The 15,964-nt window shown below is 43.6% G+C and overlaps 2 protein-coding genes across 2 annotated transcripts in view; one reads left to right on the forward strand and one right to left on the reverse strand.

Annotated features, from left to right (window-relative positions):
• The window catches only part of Ociad2 (OCIA domain containing 2), an 844,164-nt gene that overhangs the window by 499,908 nt on the left and 328,292 nt on the right, over positions 1-15,964 (forward strand). The window lies entirely within an intron of this gene.
• The window catches only part of Spata18 (spermatogenesis associated 18), a 28,644-nt gene that overhangs the window by 8,143 nt on the left and 4,537 nt on the right, over positions 1-15,964 (reverse strand). Inside the window, exons 2-8 of the mRNA XM_051198375.1 lie at positions 12,189-12,294; positions 11,907-12,022; positions 10,462-10,571; positions 5,856-5,951; positions 4,177-4,419; positions 2,485-2,755; positions 889-1,047 (exon numbers count right to left, since the gene is read on the reverse strand). Of these exons, the coding sequence (XP_051054332.1) occupies positions 889-1,047; positions 2,485-2,755; positions 4,177-4,419; positions 5,856-5,951; positions 10,462-10,571; positions 11,907-12,022; positions 12,189-12,294 (1,101 nt within the window). The remainder of the gene's footprint in view (positions 1-888; positions 1,048-2,484; positions 2,756-4,176; positions 4,420-5,855; positions 5,952-10,461; positions 10,572-11,906; positions 12,023-12,188; positions 12,295-15,964) is intronic.

The raw sequence follows: 15,964 nt of genomic DNA on the forward strand, positions 1-15,964 counted from the left end.
TTCTTCAGGTAGTCTTTATTAAATCATAAATAATGTGTCACCACACCCCACTACACCATAGAGTAAGTAAAATACTATGCACCAAGTCTTGTGCTAGACAAATAGCTCCCCTCCTTTCCTTGACCCATCCCAGTAACTCTGTGGGATAATGATCTCTGATGCCCCCTTTCATAGATTAGGAAACCAGACCACTGGGAATTTAAATGAATGTGGGAGGCAGCACAGTAAACACAGGGCAAAGTCAAGGTCAAATCTATACTCATTTCCCAGAGTCCTTGCTCTTAAGAACTAAAACATTTCAACTCCCAATCTCAAAGACCCACCTAAAGGATCTGAGAAGAAAGCTCAGCACATTTCCCCCACAGGATGTCTGGGTAAGAAACTAAGGATGGCTCAGTATGTAAAGCATTTACCACAAGCAAGAGGACCTGTGTTCAAATTCCACACCCATATATATTCAAGGTGACTGTCGTAACACTAAAAAGACAGAGACTGGAGGTTCCCTGGGCAACCTGGCTAGCTAATGCACCCAAACTGGCAAGCTTGACAAAAGACCTTGCCTTAGTAATTAGAGAGTGAGCAGGGGACATAACCAGTGTCAACCTCTGGCCTTCACAGATGTGTGTACACCCACACAGACACATGCAGCATGCATACACACACACACACACACACACACACACACACACACACACACACACCACTTGCCTACACATGCAAAAAAGAAAAACAGCCAGTAAGGACTGGTTGTGCAGGATAAATTAGATGTTGTTGCTGTCTTCCACCACATAGACATAATAACAAACAACAGGTGGATTCCTAAGTTATCAGTATTTGGTATGTCATCACCAGCCATATGCTAGTCCTCAAAAGAGACCCAATACTTACATTAACACTGCTTTGAGAGTCATATAGATCAAGATGACAAACAATGTAGTCCATGACTGTGTTCTCAAAGTCATTCGACCCCACGTGCGATGGTGTCAACATCTTCCTCACCCGGATCTTGAAATGCCTGAACGCCATTTTAGCTACATGAAATGCCTCCTGTGCATGAAAACATAGCAAGTTTATCTGGTGAGGAGAGGAGATGGAAAGGTCCAAAGAAAGGGATTAGGAAGGATTCAGAATGCAGCATCAAACCAGTTCAGATAACACAGTTGGTCAAACATGGTTTTGACCTGTAAGTAAATATGACTGTCTATGTTAAAACGTTTGTAGAGGTAGCACACACCTTTAATCCCAGCACGCAGGAGGCAGATGCAGGCGGGTCTCTGTGAGTTTGAGGCCAGCCTGATCTACAGAGCTAGCTCCAGAACAGGCTCCAAACCAATACAGAGAAATCCTGTCTAAAAAAAAAAAAAAAAAAAAAAAAAAAAAAGGCAGGACATAAGTCCTGTGCTGTGGGCACACAGCAATGTCATGGTACTAGCCAACACATTAAGAGAAAACCTGTTCCAGATTTCTATTACAAACTCAACAAGCCTTTATCCCATACTTGTTATGTGGTAACACTGATAACCAAATCACTTTAACCAAATCACAAAGGAGCTTTAATCAAATCACTGTTAGTTATATAAACTAGGGTCTAGTAAGCTTCTCGTATAAAGAATCAAATGGTAAATACATTAGGCTTTGCTAGCTACCATTTCTGTCACTGATTATTTTTTATCACACCCCTTTAAAAGTATAAAACCGTTCTTCAGTCTTAGCTCCTGGGCTGTGTTTTAAGAACAAGCCAGATATGGCCCATACACAGTTTACTGATCTTCAACATGAACGAAGAGATCCAGGGTTTCTGATATGTCTGCACTCGCACTAGCATGATGTTTTGTATTATTCTTATAATGGGATCTCGAGATGGCATCCAACCATTAGGACAAATATATTCTCTTTGGAAACCAAGGTGTATGTTTCCATGTTATCTTTGTAATTTTCTGTACTCAAATAGCTGACACATTGGCAGCTTTAGTAACTCATAAATAACATAGAAGAGTGAGTGCACCCCTCTTCTAGTTTTCTAAGGCTGGCAGAAGTCCAGGAAGTAATAATCATTTACAGCAAAAGCCCTACTGTGTGTTGCTCATGTAGTCACATACTGCAAAAGGTACACTATCAGTCAATTTAGCATGTACCCATTTGAGATAGTCCTGTGTTGAGTGACAGACGCTGCAGTAAATGTCTGGTCAGCATAAATGTTAGTATATGTGATAATTCGCAGTCATGAAGGAGCCAATAGCTCCCAAGTAGATAATAATGAAAGGATGGGAAGGAAGGAAGGAAGGAAGGAAGGAAGGAAGGAAGGAAGGAAGGAAGGAAGGAAGGAAGGAAGGAAGGAAGGAAGAGAAGCTGGAGACAAATAGGGAGACTGGAATCCCCCTCTCCCCATGACTTCAGGAAGCACCAGCCTTTTATGGTTGCACTTTGTGATCGATCTCCCCCTGCCCCAAGGACCCGAAGTCCAGCTGCAGATGTTGCATTTACCACTGTGGCGATGTAAATGATCCGCTGCACCGTCTCAGCCCTGTCGATGCAACGGCGCAGCAAGCACTGGGCGTCCAGACGGGCCTGGGAATAGGCGTCGCTGAATCGGGACAGGAGAGCAGCTTTGCGAGCCACGCTGGACATTTTGGACCGGTTTGGGGACGGGCTTCTGACTTTAGCTACTGCGGTGCAGGGGCTGTTGGACCTGCTGTGGCTCCGGCTGCGGCTGCGGCTCCGGCAGGTAGGGCTAGGAGACCGGCTCCTGGCTGACCTGTGGGTGAACAAGCATTGGCTGGGCAAGACTGACTCAGTCTTCCCTTGTTCCTGGACTTCGTGAACTCGTAGTTTTCTCCCCACACATTTCACAAATGACACACTAGCACCATACTACCTCTCAAATGTGGGGATGGGGGTGGGGTGACCTGGGGGGAGGCATTTTTGTCTCCAAAGGTCCCCAGACATGGGAGAGAATACCCCATATCTCCCTGGTGAATTCAAACACTTTCATCATGAGCACCTCAATTTATATTTTCAGTTACCCCTTGTCTGTGGCTTTGACAGCTGGTCATTTCACAAAGGGGGGACGAGAAGCTCTCAGGGACCATCTGTAGGTAACTCCAACCAAGTGAAGGGTGGAGTTATCACACAAGCCAAATGCTCGAGTTCCTCAAACTGACCTTGGAGTGCTATCACGACGTCCAAGTACTTCCCAGGGCCTTGCGATTGAAACTGGATTGCTATCAAGAGCAAACTAAACTGTTAAATATCAGCTCAGCCAGCCCCAAGGCCAGGAGGCCCCAGAGAGAAGTCTTACAGAAGGAACTATGAAAGAAGCCGGATAAAGCAGTCATCCAGTCAGATGGCTCTACAAGTGGAGACTGCCACCTTCCTTCCTGGTGCTGCCATTGGGCAAATACTTCCACCACTGGCAGTGGCTGTTCAAGGTTAGTCAGTATCGGTACAGCACAGAGGAGAGTCTAGGGAATCATCTAGGCAAATGGGGAGAGCTGGGAGCCATTGCAGTGGTCAATAGGAGATGCCGGAGAGAAGAGAGGACTAGTGTAAGTATATGCTATGTTGGAGATATAGTTGCTTTGCTCACACTTAACACTATCTACTCCACCATGTTGAATGCAGGAATTTCACAAAAACAACCTAAGCATGGCCCATCAACAGAGTGAGACAGAGAGAAGAGGAAATTCCAGACAGTTGTGATGGCTCACACCTAGAGTCCAACCACTCAAGATGTTGAGTCAGGAGGATTGCAAAACTCACACCAGTCCGGACTATATAGTGAGCTGCAGACTACTCGTTACAAAATGGAACTGTGACTCAAGGGGGTGTGGAAATGTAGTGCTGTAAAATGAACAACCCTCTCCAGTCACTGGACATAGGACTCCTGGGGAAAGATCTTCAGCTTATGGAACATTCTTCCAACATGTACTATCCATTGAAGAGTCAGCTCATGCAAGCCTGGTTTCAAGGCCAAGACATCACCTTCATGAGCTCTCAGCTATTTTCCCTGGATAGAAGGGTGCAGCTGAAGAAAATAACCCTTTTACATACCAAAACTTCCAGGCCATTGGGGTTTTGATTTTACTCTGTCATCCTCTCCCTATAAACCAGGTTTAGCTACTAACCAAGGAAGAAAAAAAAAAGGCAAATGAAAGGATCTATGAGAGTTTGTCAGACCTTCCTTGGAGGCCGGATTTTTCAGCAGACAAGACAGCTATCTCATCCTTCAGGTTTTGGAGATGTTTCTCATAGTCGGATATCACCTCTTGGTTCCGTGAGTCTAAGCCCCGTGATTCTGGGCCCCGCATGTCTGGGGTCCTTTTGCTCCCAGCTCGACGATCAGATTTTGAAGCCGCCTCAGAGCGCCGACTCTCTAAGTTTCTGTGGCGGGCATCTTCCTGGGCTTGAAGAGACTTAAGCCTAAGAACAACGACAAAGAAATAGGAATGAGAAAGAAAGGAAATAGGATGAGAAAAAAATGAAATACTTTCTTAAAGAGGTAGGAAAGGGATTAGGAAAGCAAGAAGAAGAAAAGAACGGAAGGAAGGAAACAACGGGCACCACTCAGCATGCCATACCATCATTGCACAGAGAAATCCCCAGGGAGATATATGTGAACACATACAGTAAGTAAAGAACAAAATCACAGGATGGGACTCACCCATTTCTACAGCTGACAAGGTGAGAGGCTTCCTAAAGAAAGGCTATTTATGTGGATCCCCTGGGAACATCAGGGTGTTTTACAACAGGACTCATCTTCACTGCACAAAATTCCAAAAACATTTCACCTTCAAAACACAGTCCAACACTGGTATAATCCCCTACCCTCGTTAGCTCATTTCTTGAACAGACAGAGTACAAAGGAAGACTGCACAAGACTAGCTGGAGGTATGAACCTCTAAAAACAATGCAGCACTAAAATAAAAACATTAGGAACAAAATCGACATCCTCATCAAGACCTAAAGAGATGAGAGCCAGTAACACGGAAGCAAACGTTCCCGAGAGCCTGTGGTGATGAAATGACAACAGTGGGAGAGGAAAAAGAAGAAGGGCTGGTTAGAATGTAGTGAGAGCCAGAGGCACTAGAAACGGCAGAAGACAACCGGGTAATATCACCCAAGAATTCAAGGTGGCGTACCAAGCAGAACAAGAGATCAAAATGGGGCAGGAGGAGAAAGACGGGGAAACATACCCAAGCCTTGGGAGTATTCCAAAAGAAATAAACACTAGAACATGTATGGAAACTAAATTAAGCTAAAATATATGTGAAAAGTACTCAAAAGATATGTGTCTTGATGTGTGCATATGTATGTGTACATATAAAATATACTTCCCACTTGCTCCTTTGGGGGAATGAGGAGGAGATAAAGGACCTGTGCTCATTGTTTCCCTCTAGTAACAACTATGAGGAACTAGTCTGAGGTCTAAATTAAGATTTAACAAAAGTTTATCCCAATGTTTCATCTGAAATTTAAAAGTGCTCAACATGAAGGAAATGCTAAAACAATTGAAGATGATGAACCTATTTGAAACTAACTTCTTCCAAAACCATATAGACTTCAATCTGCTCTTTGATATTTCAGAATATTGGAAGAACGAGCAATAGTAACAGTAATTGCTGTAGAATGATGGGAGGGCTTTTAGGGTCCTGGATACTGTGCTACATTTTAGAAATTTCCTGTGGTCAGGAAGAAATTCTTGTAGTGAGAAAAGGAGACTAAATATTCACAAAAACAGTGCTGCACTTCCTCCTTCGTGGTGAGTTCTCATATTGCAATAAATGACTGAAAAGCTAAGCTCCGTGGTTCCATGGCAGCTGCAGGAATTCTATGGGTTGTTATTTGTTTTTTCTTACTGCTTTTTTAGCTGATTTATCTCCTCCTCTGCAGCCATGAGGGATATGGTTGATCTGTTCTTGGCTCCTTCAAGATTCTTTCCAGTGTCATCCAGACTGTAAGAGAAATCAGTAACTGAAACCGGATTCTCCCAAATTGGCAGACTTTCCAACTCGAGGCCTAGATTTTCTAGGGAATTCCTAGCCTGAGTGATAAATTCACCATAAACAACAGCTTCTCAGCCCTTGGACCTTACTGTAGACATTACAATGGACTCAACCAGAAGCATGCTAGCATCCCTTGCTTAGTCAAACATCGAGAGATTACAGAGCTAATCCCTAAAAGAACCAACATTAGATTCCTCCTGCTCCATCCTCTCATATCATCTACCCTTTCCGTCCAGTTCCCAGGTAGTTTCTCTATATAAGCTCTCCGTTTTCCACTATGTACCGACTCCTGTTCTCACTGTTTTCACTGTGGGGCTTCATTTCTTTTTCTAGTACTTTTCAGTATAAAAACAGTCATTATCTATTGTGGTGGTTATCAACTTGATTCTATTAAGAAACACCTTGGCAAGATATGTTTTTTGGAGGTATATCAGAGAAGATTAACTGAAGAGAGAATGACCTTTAATGGAGTCAGAGCATCCCATGGGCTGACTATTAGGGTACGGGGAGAAAGTCACTGAAAGCCAACGTCCTCCTGACTCTACTTCCTGATTCATGAAGATATGAGCAAACTGCCTCCAATGTCTCCAACACTCCTTCCTCTCTGTAATGGATTATATCTCCCTAAACCATGAGCCAATATAAATGTCTGTCCCTCTAAGTTTCATCTAGTCAGACATGCTGGTTAGTTTTATGTCGCGGGTTAGCCCATGGTGCATTTTGATTGTTGATTGCTCTCTGAGTGCTCAGTTCACAGTGGGCAGTGCCACTGTTAGGCAGAAATCCCTGGGTGGTATAGAAGGCAGGTTGAGCAAGCCACAGGGACCAAGCCAGTAAGCAGCACCCCTCCACAGCCTCTGCATCAGTCCATATCTTTAGGTAACGTGCCACGAGTTCCTGTCCTGACTTCCCTGGATGATGTACTACAATTAAGATTAAATAAGCCCTTTTCATCTCCAAGCTGATTTTGGTCATTATTTTTTATCATAGCAATAGAAACCCTAACTAAGACATCAGGATTTTAGTCACAGCATTGAGGAGCATAACTAAACCACAAATTGGTCCTAAAAAGTAAGGTGGGTGCTATGTGTGACTCCCTGACTAGAAGGCTCATGCAACTGTTTGTGGGAATAATATGGAAGAGTTTGAAGCTGCAGGCGGGAAAAAGCCCTAGAATGCTGTAATCAGAGCTTAATGGCCCTCTGGAAGGTTCTCTGAGGACCAGAATGAAGATGTACTATGAACTGTAGAAGTATGGACAGTACCAACTCACAAGGTTTCAGACTAACAGAACTTCACTGGGATTGGAGTAGAAGCCTTTCATATCATTCTGGCAAAGACTTTGGCTGCATTCTGCCCATGGCCTGAGGCTGAATTTAAAAACAGTACACCATTTGTTTGGCAGAGGAAATGTGAAAAAATTATTTTTTTAATCAAGAGAGAACAAAAGAAAATCAACAATAGCAAAGAAAATGGACCAAGAGGAAAGGTGCAGACAGAGATAAAGATGTACCTCCTCTCCTAGCACATAGCATGAACATATATGTACAACTACACACAGGCAAGCACAGTACTAATTTCACACATTTGGATGACATAAGGACTGGATAAGAGCTAGAGATACATTCTTCAACTAGAAGCTGTTTTAGTCAAGTAAATATATTTCATTTAAATGTCTTGTGATGCATGGACTTGATTCTTTGAGAAGATTTCTAACACAGGGTACACAGACTCCATGATCTAGAAAATCTTAAGTAAAAACAGAGTAAGAGCCAAAGAGGTATTAAATGAAACTAAGCAAAGTTGAGGCATGGAAGCAACTATCTCCATGTGAGTATGAAGGCCTCTGGAAGGAAAACGAGTCACTCGGGAAAGATAAAGTAAATGGGACACATGACATGAAAGGGTGGGTTGGGTGTTGTTGACACTATTCTTACAAATTTCCATCCTGGAAGCATTTTCCAAAGAAAATGCATTTTTTAAAAAATGCAGCTGGGCAGTGGTGATGCAAGCTGTTAATCCCAGCTCTCGGGAGTCAGAGGAAGACAGAGCTCTTGAGTTTGAGGCCAGCTTGGTCTACAGACCTACACAAAGAAATCCTGTCTCAAAAAACAAACAAAAAAACACATGCATTTACCAACGTTTTGCTTTGAGTAAGATTGGCCCCCACAGGCTCATATATTTGAATGCTTAGTCTTCAGGTAATGGCACTACCTAGAAGGATTAGGAGATTTTGGAGTAGATCCTTGGTGGAGAAAATGTATCATAACAGATGGATGGGCTTTGAGGTTTTAAAAGCCCAAGCCAGACCCAGTGTCTTTCTCTTCCTACTGCCTGGAGATCTCTCAGCTGCTTCTTCAGCACCATGTCTGCCTGCATGCTTCCATGCTTCCCACCACGATGACAATGGACTAAACCTCTGAAACTGTGAGCCAGCCCCCAATTAAATGCTTTCAGTGATGAGTTTCATGATCATGGCCTCTTCACAGCAAGACAATCAAGATTCCTGGTCCTTCTCACCCCTTAAGAGTGATGGGAGACCCATGTAACACACAAAAACAGAGTAGGAAATCTTGACCCTATCTGTGCTGGCAGACATCAAAATGCAACAAATTCTCAAAGCTTTCCTTTATAACTAGAGAAACCAGAGAGCCATCATCATCTGAAGCAGTTGCCAGCAAATATGAAGCTGAAGCTGACAAGCCCTAAGGCAGAACCCATGAGCATGAGACACTAGGGCCAGAGGGAACCAAGGCCAGCAAAGACCACAGAACAGTGCAGGACCCAAGTGACTCACCTTTGGGATGCCTAAGAATGGAGCAGGGAAAGATTCCAAGAGGCAAACCAACTCAGAAGGGAAATGGCTCTTGGGATTTAGTAGACACTTTACACAAAGAGGACTATGATCAACGAGATAAGCCCATCTCACTGAGAACTGGCAAATGAAGAAATCAGCTAACATGGGATGAAACACTTAGAATCTTTTGAGGAGCTCAGCTTGTGTGTGCACATTTGCCCACTGCAGCTGCATACGTGTGTGTGTGTGTAGGTACAGGCACGCACTGTTTCTGGAGTAAAGTATTCAAAATGTTGAACAGTGAGCTAACATGACTTTTGGAGGGGGGGGCGGGAACTGCAACAGAGCTTCCCTGTGTAGCTTTGGAGCCTGTCCCGGAACTAGCTCTTGTAGACCAGGCTGGTCTCGAACTCAGAGATCAGTCTGCCTCTGCTGGGATTAAGGGTACGCACCACTGCCATCTGGCTTACCTTTATATTTTTATTTCTATGTATTTGAGAAGCAAATTTGTATTATTTTTATTATTAAGCAAAATGGAAGACTTTCCATGTAGGAAGGAAAAAAGAAAATTCCACCAAAGAACAAGATAGAGTCACAAACTATCCATCCCTGACTTACTTGCTGTCCTGTCCATGGTAGGAATGAAGTGGATGCTGGGGCGGGGGGTGAGTTTTGCTGTTGTTGGTTTTGTTTGCTTTTTAATTAAGCATATCAAATGGTGTCCCATATAAATTGCCTACCTTCCTCAAGTTCAGATCCAAAGTCTGAAATTTCTTTGCAGTGATTTCCAAGCTTAATATGACTCTTTCTTCTTGTCTGGTATTGCCTAACTTTTAAGTATATATACATATATATTATCATATATTAACATACTAAGTTATTATATATACATGTATAAGTAATAAAATATAGTAAAAAACAAAACCACTGGGACGTAAGCGTCTGGGCATGCCAGGGAGGGATTGTCTAGATTGGGTAATTGAAGTCTGAAGCAGCTGCCTACCTGCCAGACTGAACAAAAGGGAAAAAGCTGAGCCTAGGATTCATCACTCCCCCACCCCCTTGAATGAATGCAATGTGAGCAGCTGCTCCTGATTCAGCCACCATGCCTTCCCCACCAGGATGGGATGTATTTCCTCAAAATGAACCCTGTGTCCCTTAAACCACTTCCTGTCAGGTCCTGTGTCTCAGCACTGAGAAAGTAACTGATACAGGCACCCCGCCCCGCCCTGTCCCCTCCACTTCTCTTTCTGTTTTCCTCTTCACCTTGTCTTCCACCCTCCTTCATCGTCCTTCTCTTCCTACACATTCTCTGACAACTAACACATTATTATCTCATGGTCTTTATTTAAAGTTCAAGCTGTTGAAGAACAACAGAGATGGAGGTGAAGAACCAAGGATCACAGAGTATAGGTACCCAGGTCCACCTCAGTCCCCCAAACACCCCCTCACCCTCTCTCCCGCTCTCTCTCTCCCGCTCTCTCTCTCTCTCTCTCTCTCTCTCTCTCTCTCTCACACACACACACACACACACACACACACACACGTACTACTTGCAAATCCCTACATTGCACATGACCCATTATTATCTTTCCAAACTTAAAATGTAACTAATTTTAGAACAATTCTGTTTGAAAAAAAGATAACTTGCATTCCTCTTACTCGTCTTGAACCTGGTTTTGTTGACTGTCTGGGCTGGATTCATTGTCTACTAGCTGTTGGTCCTGATCCCGAAAACCAGTGTCTTTGTTTTTATTTCTATTATACGTGTCCTGGAAAGAAAAAGAATAGTATGGAAAATGACATGGACAGATGACTAAAACCGTGCTAAGCAAAAGAAGCCATACACAAAAGAGCTTGGCTCCATTTGTGTAAACCTCTACAGCAGGAACCCCCAGTTGCTGCTCTGAAGGTGGCACAAGGCAGGCATGGAGGGTGGTAATGATTTGTATATCAGTGCAGGAATTAGTGTTGTGTGTTTGTTCCTAGTTCAAAACTCATCTACTAGAGGTCCCTGGTAGAGCATTTGACTGCAAAACTCACCTACTGTGAACTTCACTGTATATAAATTACAACTTGTTCTAAAGTAAAGACCTTATAACATCATCCTACATCATATCTACTCCCAGAATAAAATGATTCAAAGCATGGTCCTAATTCAGAATAACACCCACAGAAGTAAAACTCTAATCAGTGTATGTCCTCAAAAAAATATTAATGACAACTGACATCTCTAGGCTGAGAGAGTTCCCAAGTGCCAGGCCCCCTGCAAAGCTGTTTTGTTTTTGTATACCTACCACATTTTAAAAGTCAGGATCCTGCCATTAACTTGGCAAATACGTATATGGAAACATAAAGGTTTCTAACTTTCCCAGGGCCTGCAGAGAGTGCAGTTTTCTGTCCAGTTTGGTTCTCACCTAAGTAGAAACCTTTCACCTTCTGGTTTCTGCTCAGAACAGCCCACTCTAACTACATCATCTTTTATTAGAAATCTATACAAAGCCATTTAAACATTTGATAGTACAATTAATGACTGCCATGGTATATAATATGGCTACATTGCTTTCCTCAAGAGTACATGGATTGGAAGCTTGGGCTCTGGTGTGTCCTGATGACAGGTAGGGTCTGATGGGAAAAGCCATTAGAACATGGGAAACTAGAAGTTTTCATGAGACTCTGGCTAGCTCTCAAAAGAGTTATTATGAAGGAGCAAGCCTGGCCCCTCTCCATGCTTTAGTTTCCCGTCCTGCCATATGATCACTTCCTCCCATACACACCCCCACCCACCAACATAATGTTGTCCCTTGAAAGATCCCCACTGAAGTCTACATCATGCTGCTTGGGCTTTCAAACTCCAAAAGTGTAAAGTAAATACACGTATGTGTATATTATCCAGCCTCGGGGAGCTTGTGGCAATAGGAAACATGAAAGGACAGATACCTTATATGATACATCCTGTCTTTCCAGTCTGTGTTCCAACTCTCTAGAAACTGACACTGACCTATGGATGTTACTAGTACCAAGACAGGAGAGGACACTCTTTGCTTAGTTTTCCTGTCTTGACAGTTCCAGTTTTATTATGCTGTATGACCCTTGAGCATCCTTACCTGCATAGAGGAGTCCTTGTTCTCCATATGTTTTAACACGTTTACAGAACTGAAAGAAGTCTCCAGCAAAGGCAAAAGGCGGCTCTTGATTGTTTCCACACCCTCATTATGTCCTCCTAAGAGAACATACAGATCAGCAGGGTTGGGACACACACACACACACACACACACACACACACACACACACACACACGCACGCACGCACGCACGCACGCACACACACACACACAGCAAACAGAAAGGAGAGGGTTTAAGGGATGGGGAGGCAGAAGCTGCTCTCACCTTCTTGGGCTGTCACTGTGAGGATCCCAAAGAGTTGTGCCTGTACTTTGGCAACTTGTTCGATGAGTCCGATGCAATAATTTAGATTTTCATCACAGGAATTTGTCTGTAATGTCAAAACAGAAGAAATCTGTACATTTCCTAGTTACTGGAACCCACTGCAGATAGACATGAGCCTGTGTGATCCAGGGGCTACTGGCTCTGGCAGCCATTGCTGGGCACCACCAGAATCAATTCCTCTGGGACTGACCTACTTGGCCCAGGAGACTCTGTGATTGGATTCAATTCATGGTCTCGGAAATGGTACACACCAGGCCTGGCAGAGAAAATCTCTTGAGCATTCCTGTTTCTAGATTCCCAGATCTGCCAGTTAAATGCAGAGGAAGCATTAGGAATCTCTAAGGAGAGGAGAGGTGTGGAAGCACGAGACTCCCAGAGCCCTTGACTTGATAAACCCTTGCCCTGAACTGATAAATGACTGGGGGGAGGCTGTTTTGTGTGTGTTTAAGCCACTGAGGTTTGAGAAACTGATTTCATAGCAATAGCTACTCAGTAGACTACTGAAAGAAAAAAAGTCCCCTTATGAACTGGAGACTGTTTACCCCCCATCCCATACACATGGCTGCCTCATTTATCTGCTGTACCATTCATCTGGTACATAAAGTTCAGTTTTGAACATTATATGTGATGAGTTTACAACCCCTTTAACATCAGGAAGGTATTGTGCTGGGGTTCGGGTGGGGATTCAATGGGGAGCAAGGCAAGAGGCCACCCGTGGCCACCAGTAGATGGATGACTGTTAGGAGTGTAACGAGCATCGAGTCCACTGAGGAGCTGCTGTCCCAAAACATTGGGGAAAGATTCTGAAGTTAGCTAGGTGGTTTGGGGGAAAGAGATGGCCCTTCTGGACATGGAACCCTTTCAGCTATGAGGATTGAACACTAGAAGGGCATGTGGGCCTCTTGGTTTTTATTCTGCTTTGGTCATTATTTAATGTCCATAGCTAAACCTTGAACTGATTCTGACACTGAAAGAAGGGACAGAGCTATGAACAAACAATAAATCCTACATAGATGTGGGGATTATGCACAAGTTACCTAAGCTTGCCAACTGGGCCTGTTTCCCATCTCATACAGTGGGGATGAAAATATCCTGCAAATTGTTAGAAGAAAGAATCCAAACAAACTACCCAGCCCTTCAGGAAGCAGCAGGTAGCTGTGAGGTAGTATGCAGCAGCAAAAGGAGACAGGGATCAATCAGGTATCAGGCAGCTCTGGGTTCAAATCCCACTGTCCAACAGCACGATGGATTCTTTTACCAAAGACATGTAAATGAGATGTTCTGTGTCCTCAGATTTTGGAAGTAACTGACTTTTTTGTTCTGATTGAAACATAGATCCTCAACTAGAAGTGGTTGTGGTTTCCCATCACCTGTTTCTGTGCCTTGTCTGGTGTACAAAGGAGCCTTTGCGTACACAACACAAATATTCACACAGGATATCCTGAGACATGTCCAAACATGCCCAGCGCCCCACACAAAGCACTGCATAGGATGCTTGAGCTATAATAGGATCACATTATCCAATTAACCCCATCATTTGATAAACAGAAAGAAGATGGTAATCAATATACTCTGTCCAGAGTACAGAGTCTAAGATTTACTCTTTCATAAGTCCCTGGACTTCCTAGTCTATATAGGGTCTTGGATTGGCAGTGCCCCCATGCCAAATCTACTTTTAAATGAAACATGTTGACTTCTATGGGACTTGGCCACTGGGGAAGAGGATGGAGACTGAGAAGCAAACACTCTATAAATGATCATCCCTGACTATACCGAGTGTTCTGTATGGGAAGTAAGCTAGAGGCTGAACAAAACAAGCTCTGGGTGGGGAGAGAGGAAAGAGAGCTGGGGAGGAGAGGAGATGGGAAAAGAAGAGAAGGGGGAGGGGAGAGCATAGGGCATTTCAAGAGAAGGAGCAACAAGCAGAGGCAGAAGTGTCTGGAGAATGTGCCTCCTTCATTCAAAGACCCAGCTGGAAGCATCAACGTACCACAAGAAGGCTTGATGAAAACACAAACAAGACAAGCAAGGTCAGGTCACCTGACAAAGCCATGGGTACTTCTCACCTTACAAAATTCTTTTTTAGGGACAGATCATGTAGAGTCCACATCACAAGGGGACTGGAGGAGAGGTAGAGGGTGTTCAAGGGTGACTCTGGGGTTTAGAGATGGTAAAGGAGTAAGTCTGAAGGGGAGGAAGGCTGAGGAACGATGAGGGATGCAGACACACCAAGTGTCCTCATCACCAATCACACATCAGCCAAGATTCCACTGATGTGAGCATTACCTAAGGGTAATGAGTTTGGGCTTGGGCAGTTCAGGGTGTCTGCAAGACCTTCATATGGAAATAGAAATGTCTAATAAGCATCTCTGGCTGAGTCTCTGCCTCCTCCCAGCACTGTGCTAAGACACTTTACATAGAATACTTTGTAGGATAGTCCTGAAAACAATACTATACACTGGCTATCTTTAGTACAGGAGGTGCACCAGCACAGGAAAGTAAAGTTAGGTCATTCAAAGGATGGTTGATCTGGACTCTATACTACCTCCCATAACCCCAGCATATGAGACATGCTTCACACCACAACACTACCAAAAGCAGGTAGAGTCTGGAACTCTAAAGAGAGGCAAGAATGGTGCTGTGACTATGGATGGGAGAGAGTGGAAGTCTACAGAGTTGAGATCATGCTGATGATACAAGATGGGCAAAGGGCTCAGGGACCATCTTGCTGTGTCAGAAGTGGGCTGAAGGAAAAAAAAAAAAAAAAAAAAAGGAGAGTTAGCAAGATGGCAACAAAGAAAGAGAGATGAAGACAAGAGAAGGCAACTCCAAAAAAGCAAGAGCAGGTTTCTACAATGCTGCAGTGTTCTTACACTCTCAGCCACTCTTTAGCTGCCTAACAAACTGGAGCCACAGAACTGTGGTTCTATAACATTTCTATAACCAACGGCCATATGCAAGACAGTGGTTCCACAGCATCATTCAGCTTGGGTAAGTATACACTATACTACAGAATTGCCCAAGGATATTTTTCTCAAAAGATACACCCATCATTAAGCGATACACAAGCATGCTTCTGGCAAAGGGATGATGGATAAGAATGATATGTCATTGAAGAACAGCACAAGTTTGCTTCCTTCACCTGAAGCTCCTAGATGGCATAAGACACCACCTACGCTCTCCCAAGAGGAACTGAACCAGGGATGAAGAGCTGCCCTGTGACTTTTCAAAAGAAAAGTATCTTTTCCACTGAGATCTTGAGATCTGAGTTTGTTCATTCATTCCTGCAGCTTGATCTGGCAGTAAAGAGATTAAGGGGGGAGGGGTAATGCTCTAAATTCACTGCTTAGATTGCACCCTGTAGAATGTGTTAGTCTGTTGACTGAGGAGCAGTTACAATGGTCAGTGAGTCTGTTTGAATACACCATAGCAACACTGCAGACCTCTGTTTCAAGCACAAATAATATTCTAAGCCAAACAGAACACACATCTCAGTAAGATCTCCTTTTTGTATGCTGACATTTAATACCACATTTTCAACTATTAGCATAGGCATCCTTAATGTAAGAGAAAAGTAATATAGAGAGAACTTTTTTCATATGACTAGCTCTAGCCAGCAGTCTCACTCACATATTAAATAACCAATCTTTCTGAGGGATGGGGCTCCACTGATGGAATCCTTGCCTGGCATGAACAAATCCCCAATTCTATCCCTA

Source organism: Phodopus roborovskii, unplaced genomic scaffold (genome assembly GCF_943737965.1).
Source record: "Phodopus roborovskii unplaced genomic scaffold, PHOROB, whole genome shotgun sequence".
NCBI lineage: Eukaryota > Metazoa > Chordata > Mammalia > Rodentia > Cricetidae > Phodopus > Phodopus roborovskii.